Source organism: Fistularia commersonii, chromosome 23 (genome assembly GCF_037954325.1).
Source record: "Fistularia commersonii isolate RoL2024-O1a breed Wild chromosome 23, RoL_Fcom_v1.0, whole genome shotgun sequence".
Classification (NCBI taxonomy): domain Eukaryota; kingdom Metazoa; phylum Chordata; class Actinopteri; order Syngnathiformes; family Fistulariidae; genus Fistularia; species Fistularia commersonii.
This window is the reverse complement of record NC_141306.1, coordinates 5393228-5417932: the sequence shown is the minus strand read 5'-3', so window position 1 is coordinate 5417932 and position 24705 is coordinate 5393228. Positions and strand designations below refer to the sequence as shown.

The window sequence follows — 24705 nt, the reverse complement described above, 5'->3', positions numbered from 1 at the left end:
GGTGCTTGCATTTGGCAAATCATTAAAAGTAAAACGAAAGTGCACATTATGCTGATGAGAAACTCACTTTATTTATTTTTGCTTCATATCTGACACTAGATTTTTTTTCCCCCATACTGATATTCTTACATGGATTTATGATATGTATGTGCAGAACAAATGTGAATATGTTCTAAACATTCAGCAACTGTAATATTCACATTTCAGTTCTTACATACATCTTTGTGCTATGGCAGCAAGGATTCAACTTCATATAATTTTGTTCAATAAAAATTGTTAACACAAATACAGCAAGGTATAGCAATATAACAAGAGTGCAAAAGGAATAGTTAAAATGGCTGCAAGAACTGAAGGCATTTGGCATTTGTTCTTTTATTGTTGTGACTTGTAGCCTCTGAAAGTAGCCACAAATTAACAGAAACAAAAAAAAACATTGGGGTGTATTTGGGTTAATCATGATGGATTCAATTGTCCATTTGGTGTCCTTTACATTTGGATGAGTTTAAAATAATTTGCTACATCCATTCAAGGCTACAAGTACAGAACAGGTAAAGAATAGGATTCCCTGAAAATAACAAAAGCTCAGATGAAGATAATCTCTCAGATCTGTGAATTCTTTAAGGACTCACAATACCGCTGAGTCTCAATCATCTACATCCTTCAGCCAGCACATTTATGACATGAGAAGACCATCTACTCAAATCACTAGCTGCTTTGAATGCATTCATTTAAAGCTACTGTAGCAACAACACAATAAATACACAATCAGTACAGGATTTAAAGTAAAAGTCTATCAGCTTGGGTGTCTGTAGTTGTGATAATGAGACTTTTTAAATAAATAGATTTAAATGTATATATCAAAAGCACTGCTTCATAAAGCCTCACTGGCTGCCGTTCCAATTTGCTTCTGTCTGCTGGTTTCCCACATTTCCAGGTCATTTCCAATAACCCAGGGTGGGGGCCCTTGAACGGGTTCCAGCCGAGCCCTCAAAATAAAGGTGCCAGAGACTCATGACCCAAAATATCCCTGGAAGTGGTTAAAGCACACAGAAACATAAACAGGTGTCTCCAAATTGTTTTACCATTTCACCTGATGAAAAAAAAGAATGGCAAAAGTTATTGTATTCATTTTTTTTAACATTTTAAGCTTATCATTCTTATAAAGAAGCAAGATTTTAAGGTAACTTGGTGTTTGTTTTTTTTTAAGGCTTTTTCCACAAATTACCATGTGTGCGTTCTTGTCAATTCCTGCCCAATGTAAGGACAGCAGAAATTGCTACAGTGAGTGTGCTGACAGAAAACAAACTAAAGCTTTCATTCAAAAGAATACTAGCCAACACGGATATATATATATATTTATATTTTTTCCTTTGTAAATATGCCTTGAATTTTATCTTTTGTAACAGAAAAGGGTAAGACTGGAGATCTAGTCTTTGAAAAAGTGTATCGTGAGTGATTTCTGGAAATCCTATCATGACCGCCCGCCTATCTCCATCCTCATATATGATTCTTTGGGCCCCCTACACACTGGGATCCCATGCCCAAGGAAACTTCTCTGGCTCCACTGAGCTTCGTTCACAGCAGCAAGATAAACTAAATGACAGCTGTCACGTCAGTAACACAATATTCTACTGGCTAAAGCTCCTGATATGTTTTAACATCCTTTTTCTCAGGCAGCAATTGATCAAAAAGCGGAATCAATGTCACTGTGCGTGTTTAGGGGTGGGGGAAATCACAGGACAGTTAAGTTGATCCCCCATCAACCAATTTCTGTTTTTCATTTATTTTGTAAAAACAATAAATAAAACTAGTTGTCTTCATGTTTAAAAATATTGTTAGTCACAAATAATTTTCTATCATTTATATAATGTGGATGGGGGTGGGGGCGGATACATTCAAAGATTTTTTCTTTATGTAACAATTTTTCATTGACTATTTCTCCCTCCTCATTTTGTAAACTATGTTTCAGTGCTCCACACAATTTTAAATATTGACATTTTTCTTTTAACACTAATCAGTGAAACCCAAGGCTCACCAAAACACCATATTTTTCTTATTTTCAATTATTTAAAAAAATGTTTTTTTATGAAATGTCACACTTTATTTTCTTTCTTTGCTTATTTTCATGAAATTTAATTAACTAAAACAATCATTTTTTTAATCATGTTTTCCAGCCAATGCTTGATAAATCTTCATCAATCTGGAAAAATGGTATTTATTTATTTTTTCTTTCAAAGTGAAAATAACTAAAGTAGTAACTTTTTTCAGATCCAGATGTCTACTGCCGCATGTTTTGAATCATGACAAGATGCATTGCTTGACTTTGTTTAAAACAGATGAAAAGCTGTTTTCACATTTCAGTGGTGATGAAAGAGGGATTGTCTGGCGGGTTTTGGCCTAGTTGTTTTTCAAAAAACCCTAGTGAACATCCAGAAAAATGGATATGAGTGGTTTTGTAACCCTACGTGGCCCAGTTGTGTTGCCGTTACAGATGTAAAGATCTAGAAATACTAATATGAATAAAGTATTAAACTGCAGTTTCAGATGTAGAGAGATCCTGGTAATGTTCACCATGAGTATGAGGTTTGGAATGTGTGTTTATGATAGAACCCCCTTCTGTCCTTGAAAATGCAGTCTCTCAGTAGATGATTTAAAAGACAGCACCCCCATCGGTGGGCAGTATTTGGCACTTTAGGACTCCATTCATCACCTGCAGCCTGGAGTCCACAGTTCATCAAACAGACGGACATCTTTGTTCAGTGCCATCTAAATTAAGCATGGACGTGTCTTGGTTGAACTTGTCGGCCACCTCAGGGGCAGGAGCAGCAGTTAAAGCTAGGGGGGGACAGTAGAGGCACCGTTCTGCGTGTCATGTCTTGGCTGACAGTAAGAAGCAGTGTGTTTTGGGAAAAGACGTATTTCAAGAACAGAAGGGAACAGGGTCAAACCCTTTAGCTTGGCTTGGAGACACGTGAACTAATTGTTTACTTGAGTTCTTTTTCACTGTTCCATTCAGGAGGTCCACAGCAGGAGGCCAGATAGACGGAGGTGTTGATCTTGCCTCACACCAGCCCAGCGTCCTTAGCCATCTTGTAGAAAAGTCCCTTCTGGGCAATGAGACTGGAGGGGGAGTCAAATTCTGCCAGCTGTCCTTTGTCCAAAACCAGGACACTAAAAGAGATAGAACATTAGAATAATATTCAGTCTTTCTAGAAGATTTTGAAACACGTTTTCAAAATTCTTGAATTGCAATATATAAGCAACAATCCTATTGGAAAAATAAAAACCAAAATAAAAAATAAACATTCAAATGACTGGACAAAACAACAACAAATCAGCAAGTAACCACTGACAAATTAGCAATATTTTACAAATAAATATTATTACAAATATATACACATTTGCCATAATTCTTACAAAAGATGAAACAAAAAATGGTCAGGATTTAAAACGTAGCATTCCTATGAGTGTGTGTGAGCAGTGTCGGTACCTTGTATAATCCATGATGGTGTTGAGACGGTGGGCGATGGTCAGGACAGTACAGTCCTCGAACTGGGAGCGGATGGTGGACTGGATCAGGTTGTCCGTCTCCATGTCCACAGCAGCAGTGGCCTCATCCAGAACTAGGATCTTGGTTTTTCTCAGCAGCGCCCGGGCCAGGCAGAGCAGCTGCCGCTGACCGACACTAATGGCATACCCCAAAGGGATGACAATTGTTTTAAATGTTCTGGATTGACTTCCAACCAAAATCTGAAAAGCTAATTATTATACATGTTGCATTTTTCCTTCACCTAGTATGCACAAAAACAGTTATGCAAACATTTCAACCATTCATCTGCCCCTTCCTTGGCAGAGGACAATTCCTGGTTATAATTAGACAAGCATTTCTTTTGTAATCAAACCACTGATAATTAGCCAATTTGAATGAAAGGGATGCGTGTTTATGTATATTTCTGTAGCTTGTTTTGGAAAAGATCTGTTTCTGTTGTAGCTAGTAAATTTTCAAATTTAGTGTTGATGTCCAACCTGAGGTTCTCTCCGCCTTCACTGCATTCATGGCTGAGTTTGTCTGGCAGGCCAGACACAAAGCTTTTGAGGTGGGAGAATTCCAGGGACCTCCAGACCTCTTCATCAGTGTAGCTGTCAAATGGATCGAGATTCATCCTCAAGGAGCCTGAGAACAGCACTGGATCCTGCGGGTGGGATTGAAGATAAGAAATAAATGACTTGCATCATGGTGCTGAGCCAGAGCCTGAGGAGGGCAGTTTTCATGTTTTCCTTGATATGAATTTCATCTAACATAATAAAACTACCCATTAAGCACACTACTGTTGAAGTCTTAACACGCATGCACGCATGCACGCACGCACACACGCACGCACAAACAAACACAAACACACACACACTATTTTATAATGTATGTAGTGGGTGATTTTTCTGTGATAAAACATATAAATTAACATAATATATTGTAATGACAAAACTGATTATTTGGTCCCAGTTATGTAGCTTGATTTACTGCAGTATTTATTCTTGGGTAGAAAAGATGGTTTACTAACACTGTCAGAGGGGTCAGGTACCCTGTGGGGCATTGTGTCACAGACCTGAGGTATGATGGTGATTCTGGAGCGGAGCTCATGAAGGCCCAGCTGAGCAATGTCCACTCCATCGATGAAGATGTGACCATTGGCAGCCTCCAGAATTCGAAACAGTCCCAAGGTCAGTGAGGACTTCCCTGCTCCAGTGCGGCCGACAATCCCCACCTTGTGGACAGATGTAGCAGCCATAGACTCAGGTGAAAAACATTGTAACACTATGTCTTACATAGTCTTACGTATTCATTTGCTTGTATTTTCAAAAAAAAAATCTTCATTTCTATTTATTAAGTTCTCTGTAGAACATTTGATTATAAACTTCAAATACAAATATAATTGTGCCATCCACAATTATTGCACTATTAAAGGACAATACTGTAATAGCGGACCTTCTCTCCTCCATTGATTTTGATGCTGATATTGCGGACAGCCAGGTCCAGATCTTTGCGGTAGCGAAGTCCGAAGTCCTTGAATTCGATGCGGCCCTCCGTGGGCCAGCCGGGGGGAAGGGTGGAGGACTGCTGTTTCCACTCAGCCTGCGGGTCGGGGCATCTCAATTAGCAATGAACACCAACATTCCAGAAAAACACCATCAACTGTGGCTTAGTTTGGTCCTTGTTTAAGGGTCCTTGATCACCCCGAGTGATCAAATCTTAACGCTGCTTCATCAGTCTGTTCGTGCAAGTACATGTACCTCTTTCTCTGTGTCACTGTACTCCTTCACTTTCTCCACTGCCACAATGTTGGTTTCCACATCAGAGGACATTCTCACGAGCCAAGTCAGAGAGGCCGTGAGCTGCAGACAGGTCAGGAAAGCAGGGTGACAAGCTTTACTTCACTTTATTCACACACACCCTGAAATCTCACAAGGAGCAGAAATCTCTTCAGAAAATGTTTCCAAAAATCAAGAACTCAGAAATGATCTGGACCATTACCTGCAGGGCGTAGGAGATGGACAGGCCCATGATGCCTGGACTCAGACTGTCTCTGGCTATGACTGCAAACAATGCAGCAAATGAAACAATGCAGTTTCCGACGAATTCAAGACGAATCGCCAGCCATCTGAAGGGTAACAGACAAGGACGACAATAGAGAAATACATTTTTCAGCACCTTTACGAGTCACGTGATTCAATACAGAATGTTACCCTTTCATGTGGCAATAGTATCCCCAGTGGGACTTCTGATAGTAAAATGGGGTCCTGATTGAATACTTTTCTGGCTAAATTCTCAAAACTATTTTCCGATTATCTAATTTGTCATGCATTCTTTAAACAATTTAAACCTGGTTAATGTTTTCGGTCCAGAATGTATAGAGCCTTGGACAAGACAAAGTAACAACAGTCCTTCTCACCTGTTTGCTACAATGCTGGGGTAATAGGCCTTCTGGTTGTGATCTACCCGGTTGTCACTCTCATGGATGAAGCGCTCCTGTTCACCAAAGGCACGGATGACGGAGGTTCCCAGCAGGGTTTCATTAAAGTGGGTATAGATGGGTGAACGGCTAACAGATTCAAGGCGCTTCAGCTGCCGTGACGATGCCACGTAAAACCTCTGGAGAGAGCACAGAGCTGGTCAGAATCAAGGAGGACCCCGACTAAAACCTTCTCATTAGATGAACAGCGCCCAAAGTAATGAAAACTCTGCCTGTGGTAAAAGTCGTAAACAAACTCCAACAGGATTTTTATCTTTCTGAAAAATATCAAAATCACCTGCACAAAAAAGTAGAGAAGACCGAGGACAGGGATGATAATTGCCACCAGCGGTGTCGCAATCAGGATGATGACGCAGCCACCCAACACGCTGAACAGTGAGCCTGTGAACATCTTGAGAATGCTGGGGATCACGGAGTCGATAGTGTCCATCTCCTTGGCAAAGCGGTTGACAAGGTTACCGCTGGGGGTGCGTTCAAAGAACGACATGGGCGAGCGGAGAACATCGTAGAGCATAGACTGGTGGAGACAGCGAGATGCCAGGATGCCTCCGATGGACATGGAAAGCGAATATCCAAAGACTGCCACACCTGCCGGGGAACAGAGAGAAACTTGCAGGGTGAGATTTTCAATGATCCACAACCTGAAAGAAATCCTGCCCAATCTGAGGAGCACCTCGAGTTAAGGAACATACATTTCATGAGGTTTCAAGTCTGTAAACACAAATGGGTGGCGCAAAACTTTTTTTGTTGTTCCAGTTTACTTCTTGCTGCTTGGTTTTCAGCTTAAAATTAGCTTCAAATTTTCCCTCCTGTGTGTTCAAAATGTGTACTTTTTTGTAAATCTGTCACCCACAGAAATGGGTCAAAGCACACAGATATTTCAGTATTTCTGCATCATGTGGACACATCCTCACCTTGGGTGAGGCCAAGTCCTCCATATACCCCGAGTCTCATCTGTCTGTTGGGCTGAGTGCCGTTGACCACTGGGTCGTCAGTCCAGAGACTCAGCCAGTAGTTTGAGAACAGGGAGACCAGATGATGGGCGAGGAACAGTATCAGGCTGATGCAGGACAGAAGCATGCCAATGGCTTTGAAATAGGCCCAGAACACCGACGGCTTAACCTGCGGGCAGACGGGGTGCGACATAAGCATGGGATTTCATAATTTCTTGTTCTGAATCCTTATAAAAAAAATGTGTCCCTACTCTTCCAGTGCTGGCTTTGTCAGCCTCTGTCAGCTTGCCCACCCCCGTGTTCTTGGCTTTCTTGTTCTCTTCCTCTTCGTCTTTGTCCGCCTGGGAGGATTTGGACACACTACTGCTTGAAATGCAGAAGAATTAAGTTAGAACCAATTCTATCCAGTTTAACGTGATACAGCACTTAGTAGTGACATTAAGCAAATGTCAAAAAACAAAAACTATGTTTTTTTCCCAATACACTAATCTGGGTCTGAATGTGTACAGTGTAATAATCTCTCCTTGTTTCTTATATCAAAAATAAGGCATACAATTTGATCAAGAGATCAACCCCCTATCCAAACATGGTCCTCTCTGACTCACCCGACAGGAGAAGCTGCGCTGCCGTTCTCCATACCTTTGGTCACTTTTGGTGTTTCACATTCTAAGTGTAGGAAAGAAACATTGAAAAATGTATACAATTTGTGGCTATGACAACAAACTAATTTAGTGAAGACTGATAAAGTTGAGTGTGGGGAGGGTACAGAGAGTGGTGTTTCTCACCATCGTTGTCAGTGTGATCAACAGAAGTGTAAGTGCGAACAAACTCAGCAAAGGCTTCCTCGGTGGCCATGAGCTGCTGGTATGAGCCGACCTCGGTGATCTCTCCTTCCACCATGACCAGGATGAGGTCAACTTGGGGCAGGTAGCTCAGCCCGTGAGTCACCAGGATACGAGTCTGCACACACAGTCACTGACAATACTGATCTGTTTGTAAAATGTGACACCTTTATCTAGTTTGAAGCAACAGCCCAGAAACGTGTCTCTCATCTGCACTGCTCTGAAATCATGCATATTGTTTTGGTAAAAGTCACTTGACTTCATTTCAAAACTCATGATCCGATCATTTAAGATCATCTACACATTTAGTCAACATTTTCATGACGAACTACTTTTTCTGTACATCAAATCTTGAACAAAAAATTGTTCATAACACAGCGTGGGCATTGAGTACCAAGGCCATGCTTTCTTCCAAAACGCTTTTTGTCCTCTTGAAGGGTTTTGATTACTCTCGATAAAATATTTTCAAATTCTCTAATGACTGCTGTGTCTCGCCTCTCTGTGCCAAAGTACACAATCTCTCATCTTTGTTTTGCTCAGATTTTATTGTGGTGCCGGGGTAGATGATTAAGTTGCAAACTTTTTTCTGTTCTTATTGACACATCCAAATGATAATGCCTGTTTCCTAACGTGCATATTTTTAGTTTTAGTAAAAACCTGGTGAAGAGCTATGCCAGTACAAATATAATAACAATTTCCAGAACCACATAGAGGTTTATATTTCCGTTTTGAAGTGTAAAATAATGAATTGGCAGAGTTTGTTTACACATTCAGGTATCAAAGTGTAAATTGAGGTCAAAGGACAAAAATGTATAAGTATTCAGCAAAGAAGAAGAGCAACTTAAAGCTTCCAGGTTAAAAACACTGAGAATCGAGCAAAACTACTATTTGTACATTAATTCTGTAAGTGTAAGGAAAGAAAAGGAAATGAAAAAATGTGGCATCCAAAGTATCTGCTTGTAACATCAAGTGACAATTATTTTTTTATATTTTGAGTATTTTTCCTATGTCATGTTATGTATGGAGGGATCTTAATAAATTTCCTGTATTTTGCTTCATTTCTTTGTTTCAACTGATCAGTCATCCTTTGTAAGCATTTTCCTAATTGGTGTTAATAATTACCAATATGCTACAAAATGACGGTTGAGTATTTTCTAGAAGCGGTCTAGAAGCGGTCTTCCTTCTAGCCCTTCATCACACACACCTTGTCTTTCAGCAGACCTTGTGGACCCACAACTCTGTCAAAGATGTGTTTTCCCACGTGAGCGTCAACAGCTGACAACGGATCATCCAGCAGGTAAACGGCGCGGTCACAGTACACCGCTCTGGCCAGGCTCACCCTCTGCTTCTGACCTCCTGACAGATTCACTCCCTGTTGAGACATGTGTTTTTTGTCTTTAACAAAATATACACATGCAAAGTCATTTCTTTTTGTAGTTATGGAATATGCCATGCAGTACCATAATATTTTTTGAGTGTACTAAATATTGAATAACCACTGGTCTACAATCTCTGACAAAGTTTTCCATCCGTCTTTGAAACTGCTCCGGTGATGTGTACAGTGACAGTGCTGTTCATAACTTTATTATCATTATTGATGAAATACAACTATTCATTTGTTGTTGGTCAGTAGTCACAAAAGGGGAGACATAGGTGACAATATTTGGTGTAAATTGAGGCTATTCTAGTGAATTATTATTAAATGTAGTAATTGGACAATGGAGGCTTAATGCTGCATAATAATATTGGATAGGAGAAGTCAATGGAAGTAGTTCTGTGTTTACAAATGCAGAATAAATGAGAGAAAATTGCCTCTGATTCAGCTGCAGTTTCTGAAAATTACAACTCTTTAAATTTTTACTTTCAAAAACTCATTTCTTACAGATGTATTTTAGTGTTAGTTCTTGGGGAAGGCCAACCTGACTGGAATCTGAAAGCCAAGGCTGTAAGGCTTTCTTAGTTACATTAACACCAAAATCTATTATAAATGTAAACAAATATTTGCTCTGTGTGATCAAGAATTGTTACCTTTTCTCCAATCTCTGTGGCATCTCCAGCAGGAAGAATCTCCAGGTCAGGCCGAAGGGCACATGCTTCCACCACCTGCTGATACCAGGACTCACTCATCTCCTGGCCAAACTTGATGTTTTCTTTCAGAGTGGAATTCTGGATCCAGGCCTGCTGGGGAACGTAGGCCACAGAGCCCTGAAACCATGATATTCATGTTTCTTACTTTTATTCATGGAACAGAAACATATGAGAAGATGCTTAGATTCAATACTCCTGCAAATAATCTAAACCTATAAAAGTGGGGACACCTTAACAGCCACAATTCCATCCTGTTTCTCCATCTCTCCTAGCAGCGCAGAGAGGAGCGAGGACTTCCCTGAACCCACGTGGCCCACAACGGCAACCAGAGAGCCTTCTGGGATGCAGACGTTCAGCCTGTCATAAAAAAAAAAATAGCTGATACTGGCAAAAGCTCAACAAAAACTCAAGAGAAAAAAGGTCTTTACTGCTGCTCAGCAGCACAAATCAGCCTCTATGTTCAGTTTGGAAAAATATATATTGGGATCTTACTTCCTGAGTGTAGGGGATTCATTTTTGGACCAGCTGAAAACACCATTCGCTATGGAGATGCTGGTGGGGCCTTGGAGAAAGACAGAGATTCACAGATACTGTATAACTTGTATTATAAAAAGTACGATGAGAAAAATCTACATTTAATGGAAAAAAGTTTGAGAAAGGAAGGTAATAAAAGGTGAAACAAAGCAAGGAACAATATAAGGAAAGAAGAGAGGGACAGATTTGACACCCTGTTTTGATACCGGACTCAAAAGCATGACAATCTGTATCATCAAACAGGAAACTGGATTAAAACTTCAAATTATAACCTCTGGAACACAAAAGAGTGCAAAAGACTTCTCACTTTGGTTTGAATGGCCTACTGTTTACCTTCCAGTTACTAGACTGCATTGACAGGGGAAAAGTTAGGGAGAAGTTTTTCAATTTACCTAAAAATTAGTTACAAATTTGCCATTTGATAACATGTATTTCCAAATGGCAATGTGTTGTCTTTGGTTGTGTTGCATTGAAACAAAGATTGTTGCTTCAGAAGGTGCAACCCTTTCATAGGGTGTGGAACCACATAAGGAGCTGACTGGATGTTTACCCTTCTACCTGTGAGTGCTTTGTGCTCCACACTGTCTTCATCCAGCTCTTCATGCGACAGAAAGACCCTTAACCTCTTCAAGGACACGCTAGCCTGAGGATATACAGATTCCCTCAAATTAAATGAACAATCCAGTGACAATACAATCCAGTCAAACAGGTGTCTGAATTGTACACGTCAGCACTCAAGTGGATGGAATCACACCAACCTGCACCATACTGCTGATGACCATCGGCAGCATGTTGAGCGGAAAGCGTAGGATGTTGAAGAGAGCCAGAGATACGAAGGCCTTCTGAGCATCGAGCACGTTGCGCTCATCGATCAAGATGTATACGGTGAAGGTGGAAAGAGCAACCTGCACGGGTGGTTCAACACATGCTTTTTTTAATATCTTGAGTAAGTCATGAAATGGAGGTGCTCCTGTGTTGCTTTAATGAAAGACTCACCAAGAAGGGTGCACAGACCCAAGTAAAGGTGGACACTGCACCCAGGTAGGCGGCCATCTTCAAGACTCGCAACTCACTTTCACGGATTTCTGACACCTTGTCCTTAAAGGCCAGTTCCCAAGCATAGAGCTTGAGCACCTTGATCCCGTTCAGCATTTCATTCATCAGCTTAATGCGATTGTCCTTACTCTTCATTTGTGCCACCTGCTCAAAATGCACAGTTAAAGCATTGATTTCAGCTTGAAACTCTCTCTCTTTTAGTTAGATGTTCTCTCTCCTTTACAACGGATATGACCTTCTGACACGTCTGCGTTCCATTTGAAAATGAAGTCAGCTGCAAAAAGAGAGAATGAGTCCCACCTGGTAAGTTTTGGTTTTCATGGCGATGAAGGCATTAACAGGAACCATCAGGACCATTACAGCCACTCCGGCCAGAACAGAGGGACCCAGGTTCTTTAAAACAACAGAAAAAAAATACACTTCCGTCATTTAATGATCTGAAAGCAGAAATATTTCCTTACTCTTGTGCTGTACAAACTAGTTTCATGCAGGTATTATAGTGCTGCTACAAAGTAGCAGGTATACAGTCCTACCTGCCATAGAAAGTACAGTGCCAGCACAACCTGCAAAGGGGCTGACCAAATCATGTTGATGTAAGTGATAAGATCCATGAAGCGCTGAGCATCAACTGACATCAAATTGACAATTTCTCCCACTGTGGAGGTCCGACGAGCTGCACTGCTGATGACCAGCGCCTGATAAAGTAGACTTAGTTTTGAAACCAGTTGTAAAACAGAGGGGAAAAAAAATTATGTATCTGTAAATCTATCTTTACCTTCCTGTAAACGGCTCCGATGATGGCGGTCCGCAGACGCATGCCTGTGACGAAGCAGACGTGAAAATACCTCTGGAGGATCAGTGACTGCACACAGGTGCATATGAAGAGCAGGGCTGTGTAGAAATAGCCATGCCAGGAGGGAGTGTTGGAGTTGTTGATGAAGTGAATCAGTAGCCTGGATGTGAGAGCACAAGGAGCAACTAATGTACAATTTCAGTGCTACAGAGTAAACATGTGGCTACGTTAATGGAGTTCAGCTTCTACCAGTCTGGATCGAAGCCCTAGATTAGTTAAATATATACCGTATTTTCCGCACTATAAGGCGCACCTAAAAGCCTTTAATTTTCTCAAGAACCGACAGTGCGTCTTATAATCCGATGCGCCTTATATATGGATCAATATTAGTTAATTATGGGTACCATAGTCAGGGTGCGTTGCCGAAGTAGCAGTGGTAAAAAGGGTGAAGGTGAATTCCCGTCCTACACCACTTGTGTTTGTATAAAGACCTTTCAAGAGACACGCTTACGACGCGGAGTTCAAATTCAAGGCGATCATTCACGCAGTAGAGCATGGGAATAGAGCAGCAGCAAGAGAATTCAACATTAATGAATCACGGAAATGTACATGGAGGAAGCAACAAGATGACCTGCACCAAGTAAAGAAGACTAAACAGTTTCCAAAGAAACAAAGCAAGATGGCTACAGTTGAAAGACAAACTAACAGTGGGTTGAACAGAAAGCAGTAAGTACAAGCGTCTCTACAGTCACTAGTCAAATGAAGGCAAGAGCGCTAACTAGCGACATGAACATTGATGAATTCAGAGGTGGTCCTTCTTGGTGCTTTCATTTTATGAAAAGCTTTCAACTGTGACAAATGGAGTTGGAAAAACATTGTTTTCAACAAAGGCGATGCAAATACCTTTACGTACGGTACCATATTGTGAATGCACCAACTTGTTTTGGTAGTGAACGGAGTTGTCAGAACATTGGTTTGTACTCTATTAATGAAGTTTGACTTATCTGACTGTTTTGTTGACATTCCCTTTAGAGCACCTTCATCTACTGGATACGTGACGCAACCCCAGCCACTACAGAAATTTCTATTCTATACGCCTTATAATGTGGTGTGCGTTTTATATGAAAACAATAGCCCATTCATTGAAGGTGCGCCTTGTAATCCGATGCACCTTATAGTGAAAATACAGTAAACCTTGGGTTCAGAATGTCTGGATGCTAAAGAGAAGCGTTCTAACCGTAGGATCTCAGGCCCAACAAACATGAGGATGTCCTGGATGATCTTGTAGAGGCAGGAGATGAGGAAGTACGGGCCGAAGGCCAGGCACAGAGCCCAGAACAGGGAGGGCTCCTTGGTTTTCTGGGAGTTTTTCACAAGTAAGATTTCAGATTCCTCCACACCTTGATCCTCCTTATTCTCACTCTTCGGGGCCCGCCTGGGGGAATACAGAGTCCTCTGCTCTGTCCTGGATGGCACAGGCAAAAATGATGGAAAGGAAAAAGGCAAAAAATCATTTTTTTGAAGTACATGGCATAATGCACAGGTGGAGTGTTTTTTAGAACATGAATAAACTAGTAAAACTGCATCATTCACTAATGCTTTAGCTCTAAAATTCAATAACCTCCCACAAAATGATGAAGTAATACACAGGAGGACAAATCTATCCTGGGTAAATCTATCCTTAGGTTTTATTTAATCTTGGTTTAGCGAAAGCATATAGATATTATTTTCCATAACAGACACCTTGACATCTAACCAACTCAGAGGCTCTAACCTGAACTTTGCAACAAGTCTAATTATCTTTTATGCATTCATAACAAACTCAGGCGCTCAGCGTCTGACCTTTTGACCTTGTCGCACTCCTTGTTCCAGCAATGAACCAGCTTAGGAACCACTTTCTGAGAGCGGTCCTCAAGGTTGAGCGACCACAGGTCCTTCTCCTCTAGAGGGTGCTTGTAGCCCTTCATCATCATTCTGGTGAGGAGAAAGGTCCAAAAATAAACCCTACAGGCTTGGAGCAAAAAGAGACTGAAATGTAACAAGGGGGACAAGACATTCAATAGAAAACAGAATCGAAAGAGCAAAGGTCGCTGTACATTGTGAATGGAAATATTCAGAAGTCTCTACTTCAAGTTAGGTTCAGATAAGGAGACTGCTGATTTTCCAGAGTGAGGACTTGATAGTGTACTGGTGATATTTCTCAGTGAACCCAATATACTTATTTTCAAATATAAATTAACTAGTTATTGTTAAAAAACATTTCCATCAGTCAGGGAAGTGTGATAAAGTGTTTTTTCACTGTTTTTCTGCACCATGTCTTCCAATGTTGCCAACAATTTGGGGAGTTCTGCCTTTAGGTCATGGGGAATGGATATCAAGCCTCTGGCACTCTGACTGATTTGTTACAACCTCTAATGTTTGACGAGCTCTGATTTGGAAACAAGCACAAGGATCCTTCCCGTGAAGATTTCGCAAGATAGGAAAGGTCTGCTGACCTGGTGATCCACCAGAAGGTGATTCTGGAGAGGAAAGATGATCCAGACTCAGGGCAGGGATTCTGGGGGGAAAAAAAACTCAAATGTCTTAAATGATACGAATAAGAGTGCAGAGAAAAAGTGTTGTAATTTCAGGGTACAGCTGTGTGCGATTTTGCCCACTGTACTAAGATCATCCCTGTGGACAAGAATTAAGGAGAACTGATCACAGGTGCTTGTGGCTGACTGTTCTTTACTGAACAACTTTATCCACTCATTTTGTGATTGTTGTTTTCTCAACCTGATGAAATCTTAATTTCATTTTTCAAGACTTCAAAATATTCAAAGGCTATTCAGCATTTATAGAATTTAGCTGGTTTGAAAGTAGCTATCTTACACTGTCTTTAATGGCCTGCGAGAAGAGAGGTAGCTGGTCTGACAGGCAGGACAGGAACACGGCAACCAGCAGCAGAGTATAGTAGATAAAGAAGGTGGTGTATCTCCACACACACACTGTAGACGGCTGAAAAAGATAAGGCATTAACCTATGTCACTGTGGGACTACATCTGGGCGACAGACCACACTTGTTGTTATGCAACAGTAAAAACTGTGATGTATAATCTAATCCAGAAAAGGAGCACCAATTATTCAATAATCCCCATGATTCCACATCCCCCAGCTCCAAACATGACACACTACTTTGTTTACGGTGAAGTTTGTGGCATTGTTTTCATTGACTTTAAGTATTCAGAAATCACTTTGGCCCTAATGGCTCAAGACTGACCTGCTCCAGGGCCTGGAGGATCTTGGAGCGGAAAGTGATGGTTGCACAAATCAAGGCCAGCAACCAGTAAACCAGCATTACACCAGATGACTGAACCCCTTTCATTCGTTCATACTGGATCAGCACAGTGGCTAGTAGCTGCAGCACAGACATAAGCAGTCAGTAATCGAACCCACGGAAGGGCCGTTCAGTTTTTATTGCTTAAACAACAAAACACTTTAAAAGTGTATTCAAATTGGAAAAAAAATTGATTGTAAGAAAATAAGAGAAAAATCTGTTGTTGCCCCTCAAGTTCACTGGTCTCTATTATGAATTGAAAACAGGTAATTTAACATAGTATTTATCATTACAATATAGATTACAAGAAAAGGAAGAATAATCAAAAAGCCATTCAACTGTAAAATGTCCAAAAATGGAAATGAAAATTTCGATAAGGGGGGGCAGATCACAACTAACCAAAATATTCAGTGAAATAAAATGAGCACATCAACATGAGAGTTTGCTCTTCTCCAAAGAGGTCTCACCATGGTGAGGCCCAACAAAGTGGGACTTATGAGATGGACAGGTGCAGGGATATGGCTGCCATTACTTCTTTCCCAGAAAGAATAGAAAACATCTGCCCAGCAGATAATCCACAGTAAAAAGCCAACAGCCTGTGAGGAGAAGACGCACAGTCAGATTCAAATTTCAATTCAGATGCTATTGCTAATCTGGTGAATAATAGAAGCCAATCAAGCTGCAGGTGGAGCAGTGAAGCACAGTAAAATAATAGTAACTAACTAAAATCTAAAAAGGTGTAAAAATCAGTGAAGAACTAGCTGAAGATTTTTTAACTATCATACTGTTACTTAATTCTGAGCGTTAAAAAACATCAACAGAATAGCAGATGGAAGTTTAATGGTCAGTTGTGTGTTTTGTCCTTGTTATCTCATGATAAATACTGATAAAAATGGGCTGGTGTTGATTCTGAATGTTTATTTGTGTTCTTTTCCTATTCACTGCAACTCATGTCAGAGCAAATGAAAGAGATAACAATGTGTCTCAGACATGACAATAAACCAAAAGAAGTGAAACCCTTTATAATACTTTAAAATTATGGAATAAATGAGTTTCTACATTAGAAGATGGAGGGGAAAGATGTTTTTAACCAGAGGGGAGGCATCTTAGATTGGGGTCGTGATGTAACACAGGAAAGTGTGATGTAACATAGAGCTTAGACCACGCACTAACAAAGGACGGTTGAAATAACCCAAATGTTGTGCCAGCAATATATTTTATGTAATTTTCTATGAAATTTGTAAGATTAACCATCTTAAAAACTAAAATACCAAATAAGTAGTCTTGAACATGTTATGAAACTAATATACTGCAAGCCGTGTGCTGTATATCTTTGGTAGACTGGGTCATAGCATCGCAATCAATACATGATCCGATAGTAATGCATGTCAGTCAATGTCATTACAATATAAGAGATCCAGGTCCATACAAGCTAAACGCAGACACCGTGCTCCAGTATCATGATGACCAGACCAAGCCCTTCAGACTGTGCAATCACATGACTTACAGTCTTTGCTTTGTTGAGGTGACTCATGCATATGTAGCCTACGTTATGGCTGCGGAGGTAGACGAAGTAGATGGGGGCACACAGCCAGAGGTAGAGGCATGGCAACCACACCAGCACTGTGTTCTGGAAGCACTGGGTGAAGTCTGGGTTCGATGTGAACCATGTGCGGTTCCAGTCCTTGTGGGGCCAAAAAAGAAAATATTGACCTCAATTTCCTTTGACATGATTGGATGAAGCAGACAGTTTAAATAATAATAAACAACTTCAGAAACTTATTCAGTGTGTCTTTTAGTCGGTTTTTATGCAAAAACAACCCCTAACTTAAGTTAGACGCACAGAAACTTATTTTTCAATTTTTTTCAACTGAAGAAGACCTTCAGCAACTTATCGACTGTGATTTATGTTTGATTTCAACAACATCATAGTTGCGCAGAAGAATCTAAGAAACTCAAATGAATTTTAAACCCATGGATACACTTTTCAATTTTTTTGACTGATAAAAGCTTCAGCAACTTATTCAATGATTTATTTTCAATTTCACTGCATTTTATTTACACTTCAGAGGCTAACAAACTCAGATTAATTTAGACCAACAGAAATTTATTTTTCTACTTTTTTCAACTGATGAAAACCTTCAGCAACTTATTCACTGTGTTTCAAATTTGATTTTAACAACATTACAGTACCACAGAAGCTAACAAATTCAAATCAATTTAAACCCATTGAAACCCTTTTCATTTTTTTCAAACTGATGAATAGCTTCAGCATTTATATTCAATTTAAATGCATTTTATATACACTTCAACGGCTTAAAAGACTCCGAAATTAATTTAGACCAGCAGAAACTTATTTTTATTTAAAAGGCTAACATACTCAACACAATTTTTCGCATTATTGTTTTCTTTCCAAAAAAATATAAAGTATATATGTGTATGTATACACAAACAAACATATATTGTGTATAAGAATATTTTTTATTATTGTGTTCAAAAAGTATACAAACCCAATGCAAATATTTATGCCTGACAAGCTAGAGTGATCAAGACCTTTTCATCCAGCGCTCTGAGATGAGCCTAAACTAGACCAAACTTGACCGGGTGAGAATCCCTGCACCTCCTCCAGGGTTCCATGGAAGAGTTATTTACTAACTCCTCACACACCGGGATCCCTCGGGCAGGAGGACGCGAACACGCCGAACACTCAGCGGTGGGTCGTTCACGCCTCCCTCTTAATCTGATCAGCCGGCGTTACGTGCGAGAGGCTTTTCAAGTGTCTTGCTTGAGTTGACAGGTTTATTTTGTTTGGTTTTTTTTCCAGTTCTACAAACTACATGGAAACACGGACCGGAACAAAACCGACATGTTGTTTAGCCGGTTCTACAGTTAGCTTGTTTATGTCACATACTTGTGAAATATTAGCATTTAAGAGGTGGCTAATGTCTCTATTAGCATTACTAAGGTGGTTAAATTCAGTATCTCGGTGGGGTGCGGTGGTGGGAGTGTAAGGGGTTAATAAAAGAACGAAAGCCGGTCAACGGAGACATGAGGCCGGTGGAAGTAAACTTACCCAGAGGGGGTCCGAGCCGTCCACACTGCAGAACCGGTCGAACCCCATCGCCTGGGACGCCGTGGAAGCCGAAGCTCGGAGTGCCGCAGTGGTTTTGTAACCGGGCTATTAGAACACAGCGATGGCTCGCGGCTCCCTCTTTGTTTTTCCTCCTCCTCCTCCTCCTTCTCCGCCTGCTCCTGCTGCTGCTGCTGCTGCTGCTGCTGCTGCTGCGGCTGCTGCTTCTGCTCTCTCTTCTTCGTCGGTGATTTTCTACTAGAGTGCGACGATTCTTCTTCCCCGGCGGACCAGTCGAGTTTGTAGTCAAACGCTGCCTCCTGCCGGACAACCTTGTTCCACGGTCTCGTGGTCTTGCGGGTTACATCATGAAAACCAAGGTTATGTTACCTCTTTCATAATTATTTTTATAGAGCAATAAAATGACGCAGAGAACATGATTTCAGACAGTAAGTGTCTCTCAGCCTGGGATTGGATTCAAAATTATGAAGGTGATGTCCAGCAAATTATTAGTATTATAATAGAATAAAAGGATAAAAGGAAATTCTTTTGCCAGAATGCTCCAAAATGACAGTACAGTCACTACGGATCATGATATTGAAATTGTAGTGTTTTAGTCAGGGAAATACCCGGGGGACGGTAAAACGTCAGTTTAATAAGCAATAGCTGTTGTTGGCCACAGCCACGCCACACAGGCTTGCAATACAACTGACTGTTCCCGCCCAATCCCAGGTAAAAAGAAAAAAAAAAAACAGAATTCCTTGCACTTCAAACCCCCAAATCACACAGAAAACAAGCATCAACAAAAATCCCAACATTTGTGACTCGCTACAATATCATTGATGTCTCAGGTTTCCTTCCTGCAGAAAGGGGAAGAGCTATGTAGTTTGATCGTTCCATTATTATTATCATTATTATTATTATTATTAGTTGTTGTGAGTAGTAGTAGTCGCAGCAGTAGTGGAAGTATTACCGTAAACCAGGGTGGGCAAACAGGGGCCGCATTGACTTTTAAAATTTGACAGATGGGCCGGGTCAGTACAAGATACAATACCTATAAAAAATAAAACGCATTTGTTAACAGTACATATCAGACCCATCTGATATTTGCTTTGAAAATAAAACCAGCTTGTTTCTGAAGGCTCTGACGTTTGCTTGCATTTCATGCACAAACCGTTTTTTCCCTTGTAGCTTCACGTGCAGTTCATTCACGTGTGTCATTCCTGGCCACAGTAAAGGCTAAATCACATAGCCAATCTGTGTCATTCAGCTCAGGAAAATTCTCAAGTAGCTCCAAAAATGAAATGATCTCCTGTTTGAGCTCCCACATTCATTGATCCAATCATTCAATCAATCGCATCAAGTATGAATTCCTTACCAATCTTTGGCAGGCTGGATTAAAAAGACCAACGGGCCGGATGTGGCCCGCAGGCCGTAGTTTGCCCACCCCTGTATTAAACCATCTGTAAGTTCAATCTATATTTGTATCACTCATCCCGAGAACAGCAGCCAATCCCAGGTGAGAGGCAGGGTTGATCCTGTCGGACATCAAGAGTAATTCAACCATTCACTCTGTCATTCATGTTTGACAGTGACATTGAGGAGAAGACAGGAAGCAGAGATGGAGGCAGCAGAGATGAAGATATTGCAGTTCTCTTTAGGAGTGATAAAGATGGAATAGGATCAGGAGTGAGTCCATCAGAGAGACAGCATGTGTTTAGAGATAAGTTGTTATTATTATTATTATTATTATTGTTGTTGTTATTATTAGCCAAGCTTAACAATTCAACAAAGCAGCTTACGCTAAAATCAAAACATATATTTTTTCCATATCATTTTGTGTTTACGAGTACAAAAATACTCAGTTCCTTTAAAGCATCATAATAGTCACCCTAACAACAGTGCACAAATATATTCAATTTTTATTTCAACAATTTATGCTCAGGCATGGATGAGCAAACATTTCATGTTTTCAAGGAAAAAGATAAAAATCACAATGAAAATCAGAAGTGAAGTTGAAATAGTAGTTTGGCCACATGGTGGCAACATGAAGCTTAGTTGTCATCGTCATGAGTTTCATCGAAGACGTCAGCTACGGTCCTGTTGAGGGAGACACAGACAGGTCAGTGACCTGCACTTAGAAATTTTATCAGGTTTCAGGTCTGTGGATATTCAACTTACTTGTAGATTGACCCGGTCACTTGATCGAGGAATCCTCCTGAAGAACGCATAGATACTTTTATCAGTGAGACAGTCAACATGTTGTTCATAGACCAAAGTGCTGTTTCCATTAGTTCAGGGAGGCTCACTTCTCCCCTCGCAGCGATACCCGGTAGTACACGTTGGTGATCACAAATTGTCACAAATTATATAGCCTATCACAGGATTCTCAACTTAGGGAATTTGTGGGTGTAAGTTTTTTTTCCAAAATGCACTTCACTTTGCTCGAGTGGCTGGCTAAATAATTTGCATCGACAATTGTGCCTCCCAACAGGTATATATCCTTTGTGTTCGATGCACAGTATGTGTGATGGTCTGTCATTTTCATTTATTTAATTTGAACTGTTTAGGCTGGGAGTAATGGAGGGAGGGGGAAACTCGCAATAGTTTCAGTGTTTACCATGTCAGCAAACAATATACTCTTGGGTGTATTTCTTGGCACAAGATGGTGTTTTTTTTTCACCATTTTGAAGTGAATTTAGCTGTTCCAGATTTTCTGGTTTGCACTTAAAAACAACAAAACTTGTCTGGGGGAAAACTGACTGATCTGCACTCACCAGGCTGGCAAATCGTCTGGCAAAGAGGACACACGTGGCAGAGGGAGCACATCTGTGAATGAGAGACAAAAAAATTAGACATGATGAAAGACAGATAAAAAGACAACGAACACATTGAACTTTTCTAAGATGAAATTAATTTTGAATTACAGTTCTTCACCCGTATCCTCCACAGTGTTACACTGCACTGTCTTATGTGACATTTCTTACGTTTTTGTATGTGTAGCTCTTTCACTTAACATACACCTTGTATTATGGAAGATCCTTCTTATTTTTTTCACAGCCTGTAGCTGTTTGCACAGTCTTACAAAGGGAACTAAAAGCATGTCCATAAGCAAGGCTGCCCTGGGCCTAGTTTACACTGATCACAATTGTATAGCGTTCAGTAAGTGTTAACCCCGACCCATTTAAGGTCAGTCAGACAACACTTGGAGGCGGTCTTAGCGTATTTATTCTGTTACAATGAGTCCTGAGCACCACTGAAGGACATGATTAACTCTCACTACGGGAAAATGCATTGTTTATAGTGAGTTTGAGTGTACAGACTGATTGAGTTGGACATTGATTACCTTTCAAAACATGCATAAAGTGACACCTTTTGAGTCAAATTATCGGTATTATTTATGACAAACACTCAGCACTCAGCTAGATTATTAGAAGTATGGATTTTCATAGTGAAGTGAAATGAGAAACGTGAAACCTTGAGATTGCATGCAATGGAGCACAGACAGGACAGCCCTGCCTTGTAACTGTTTTAATATAAAATTCGTCTGACTTTGACATTTTTTCAAAAAATGGAGAAGAATTTCCCAAATTTGAGCCTTCATTGTGCTTAACACAATCACCTAATAGTAGATCAGTCATGCAGATTTTATTGTTATGACAGCATGAATATTTTGGAGTACATAGTAGCCCTCACCTTGCAGTCATCACAGTGTTCAGATGTGTCTCCTTCTTCACAAGGACATTTGTCACAGCTGTCACAGTGCTGAAAGGACAGAGGACAGCAGTTTTACACGATAGAAAGGCCAAATGCTATTGACAAAAATTTTATACGTCCAGGGGATCAAAAAAATAATCACAAAAAACATTTCCTATAAATTGAGATCCCCAAGCTTTTTCATTGGATTCATAAAGATGCAAAATGCATATTTGTTTTTATATATACTGCTATTGAAACCTCATGTTCAACTTGCCAATTTTGTTAATACATACAGTTTGCAATCTATTATCGTTTCATATACATATATATACGTGTGTGTGTATGTATATGTATATATATGTATATATATATATATATGTATGTGTGTGTGTGTGTGTGTGTGTTTGTGTGTGTGTGTGTGTGTGTGTGTGTATGTATGTATATATACATATATATATACATATATGTAAAACATTTTGGTGGTAAAGTTCATGACCATGTGTTAACGTGGGAAAGTATGATTAATGAGCTATATTTTGTGAGCCACTGACCTACAGTGTTGGAGATATTTGTAATATAAAAGTTTCAAAATGACGCATCAGTTATGCAAGAGTATCAATTAGACGTACCTGGCAGAATTCACAATATGAGCATAGAGAGCCCTTGTGATATGCTGTCTCATCATCATCATCATCATCATCATCGTCATCGTCATCGTCATCATCATCGTCATCGTCATCGTCATCGTCATCGTCATCATCATCGTCATCGTCATCATCATCACCATCATCATCACCATCATCAGCATCATGGTCATCATCATGGTCGTCATCATCATCATCATCATCGTCATCGTCATCGTCATCGCCATCGTCATCATCATCGTCATCATCATCATCGTCATCGTCATCACCATCGTCATCGTCATCGTCATCGTCATCGTCATCATCGTCATCGTCATCGTCATCGTCATCGTCATCGTCATCGCCATCATCATCATCATCATCATCATCATCATCATCATGGTCATCATCATGGTCGTCATCATCATCATCAGCATCGTCATCTTCATCATCATCATCATCGTCATCATCATCGTCATCGTCATCGTCATCATCATCGTCATCATCATCTTTGTTTTCGTCTTCATCATCATCATCATCATTATCGTCATCGTCGTCGTCGTCGTCGTCATCACCATCATCACCGCCATCTTTGGTCTCCTCATCATCATCATCATTACCATCATCACCATCATTATCTGTATGCAGTATGATAAAGCACTGACCATCAAAATGAACTGGACAGGGGCGTGAATATATCAAATTGCAGGTCACTCTGCAATTATTTATAAATAATTTTCCTCTCTAAACACTCTTATACATTATGTTCAATAATTCCAATTTGCTCTCATTAATGATAATCTACTTCTGTCAATAAGTAGTCTAACTCTCAGAGAAATTCTGCAAAAATAAATTTATGTTTTTTTGTTGTTTTTTTTATGACAACTTGTATGAAAAGCCTTTATATTTAAGACTATGTGGCTATGGTGGCTTTATCTTTGTGAAAAAGAAAAACATGTATATCCACTCGCCAGGTTAGGGATGGGTGCTCGATCAAAAAAGTTGATTGAATAGTAGTTTGTAAAAAATATTGGTTAACAAATATTTCGAGTGAGCATCTGAGGAAGAGCCAATTTTTGCGTGAAACATCATGCGAGAATATGTTTTCTGTACTATAAGTAAAATAAATGATCTTTATTTTTGGAGCAGTTTTGGTGTGCAGATTTTATTCAAACCTCTACAGCCGCCTTTATCTTTGTGCCCAGTCCCCTTTGGTTTGCCTCAATAGATTGATGAAAACTCACCTTTTCAGGATGCCTGCTTTATAAAATTGCCTCGCTCGAGTTCTTGCTTGGATTATTCTGTCTGTCTAAAGGCTTCTTCTGTACAAATCTCTCCATCTCTCTGTCTGCTTGTGTGTGTATGTGTGTGTGTGTGTGTGTGTGTGTGTGTGTGTGTGCGTGTGTGTGTGCAAGGCTGTGTGTCTGCATATGTTTACACTTTCTTACATGTTATATAGCTCTGTATCTCAAAAAACAGATTATTATTATCATATTAAGTTATTGATAGCAATGGATTAAAAATTGGCTATAGAGAGGGACATTAAAGCAGTCACAATACATTTGCTTATTATGAAATACTGTTTAAATCCAGTAACCGCAAGAATTATTATTTAAATCAAAAATACACATTGAACATATATATTCTAATTTGAGAGATTTTCTATTGTTGTCCTTTAAACGTAATTGGGCCTGATTTTCCT

At 40.1% G+C, this 24705-nt stretch overlaps 2 protein-coding genes across 3 annotated transcripts in view; both read right to left on the bottom strand.

Moving 5' to 3' along the window:
* Window positions 1-68: 68 nt before the first annotated feature.
* abcc1 (ATP binding cassette subfamily C member 1 (ABCC1 blood group)) lies at window positions 69-18837 on the bottom strand. 2 transcript variants are annotated; one of them, XM_086170304.1, is made up of 31 exons: window positions 18685-18837; window positions 17119-17295; window positions 16079-16207; window positions 15555-15692; window positions 15167-15292; window positions 14791-14852; window positions 14138-14269; window positions 13533-13760; window positions 12278-12455; window positions 12036-12197; window positions 11803-11895; window positions 11443-11646; window positions 11205-11351; window positions 11005-11089; window positions 10405-10474; window positions 10143-10269; window positions 9853-10029; window positions 9029-9196; window positions 7768-7942; window positions 7588-7648; window positions 7234-7348; window positions 6944-7151; window positions 6307-6617; window positions 5949-6148; window positions 5531-5657; window positions 5290-5391; window positions 4985-5131; window positions 4605-4763; window positions 4027-4193; window positions 3491-3685; window positions 69-3171 (listed from the first exon to the last, which is right to left on the bottom strand). In XM_086170304.1, exons 1-31 carry the CDS (start codon window positions 18730-18732, stop codon window positions 3063-3065), a joined length of 4527 nt encoding a protein of 1508 aa, XP_086026430.1. In that variant the 5' UTR covers window positions 18733-18837; the 3' UTR covers window positions 69-3062. The 2 variants fall into 2 exon arrangements, with proteins under 2 accessions (XP_086026430.1, XP_086026432.1); XM_086170306.1 differs by having other exon boundaries at window positions 7234-7345.
* Window positions 18838-20587: 1750 nt separating this feature from the next.
* LOC147220743 (uncharacterized) overlaps window positions 20588-24705 on the bottom strand; it is a 7129-nt gene continuing 3011 nt past the window's right edge. Inside the window, exons 2-6 of the mRNA XM_086170765.1 lie at window positions 23010-23641; window positions 22378-22446; window positions 21459-21510; window positions 20863-20899; window positions 20588-20781 (exon numbers count right to left, since the gene is read on the bottom strand). Of these exons, the coding sequence (XP_086026891.1) occupies window positions 20736-20781; window positions 20863-20899; window positions 21459-21510; window positions 22378-22446; window positions 23010-23641 (836 nt within the window). The 3' untranslated portion in view covers window positions 20588-20735. The remainder of the gene's footprint in view (window positions 20782-20862; window positions 20900-21458; window positions 21511-22377; window positions 22447-23009; window positions 23642-24705) is intronic.

Bases quoted from the DNA above. Each gene is read 5' to 3' on its own strand.
- abcc1 (XM_086170304.1), bottom strand. From the start codon at position 18,732: ATGGGGTTCGACCGGTTCTGCAGTGTGGACGGCTCGGACCCCCTCTGG. The intron at 15,293-15,554 runs GTCAGTCTTGAG...TATCTTTTTCAG, and splicing joins TCCTCCAGGCCCTGGAGCAG to CCGTCTACAGTGTGTGTGTG. The intron at 4,194-4,604 runs GTCTGTGACACA...TCCCACCCGCAG, and splicing joins GAATCACCATCATACCTCAG to GATCCAGTGCTGTTCTCAGG.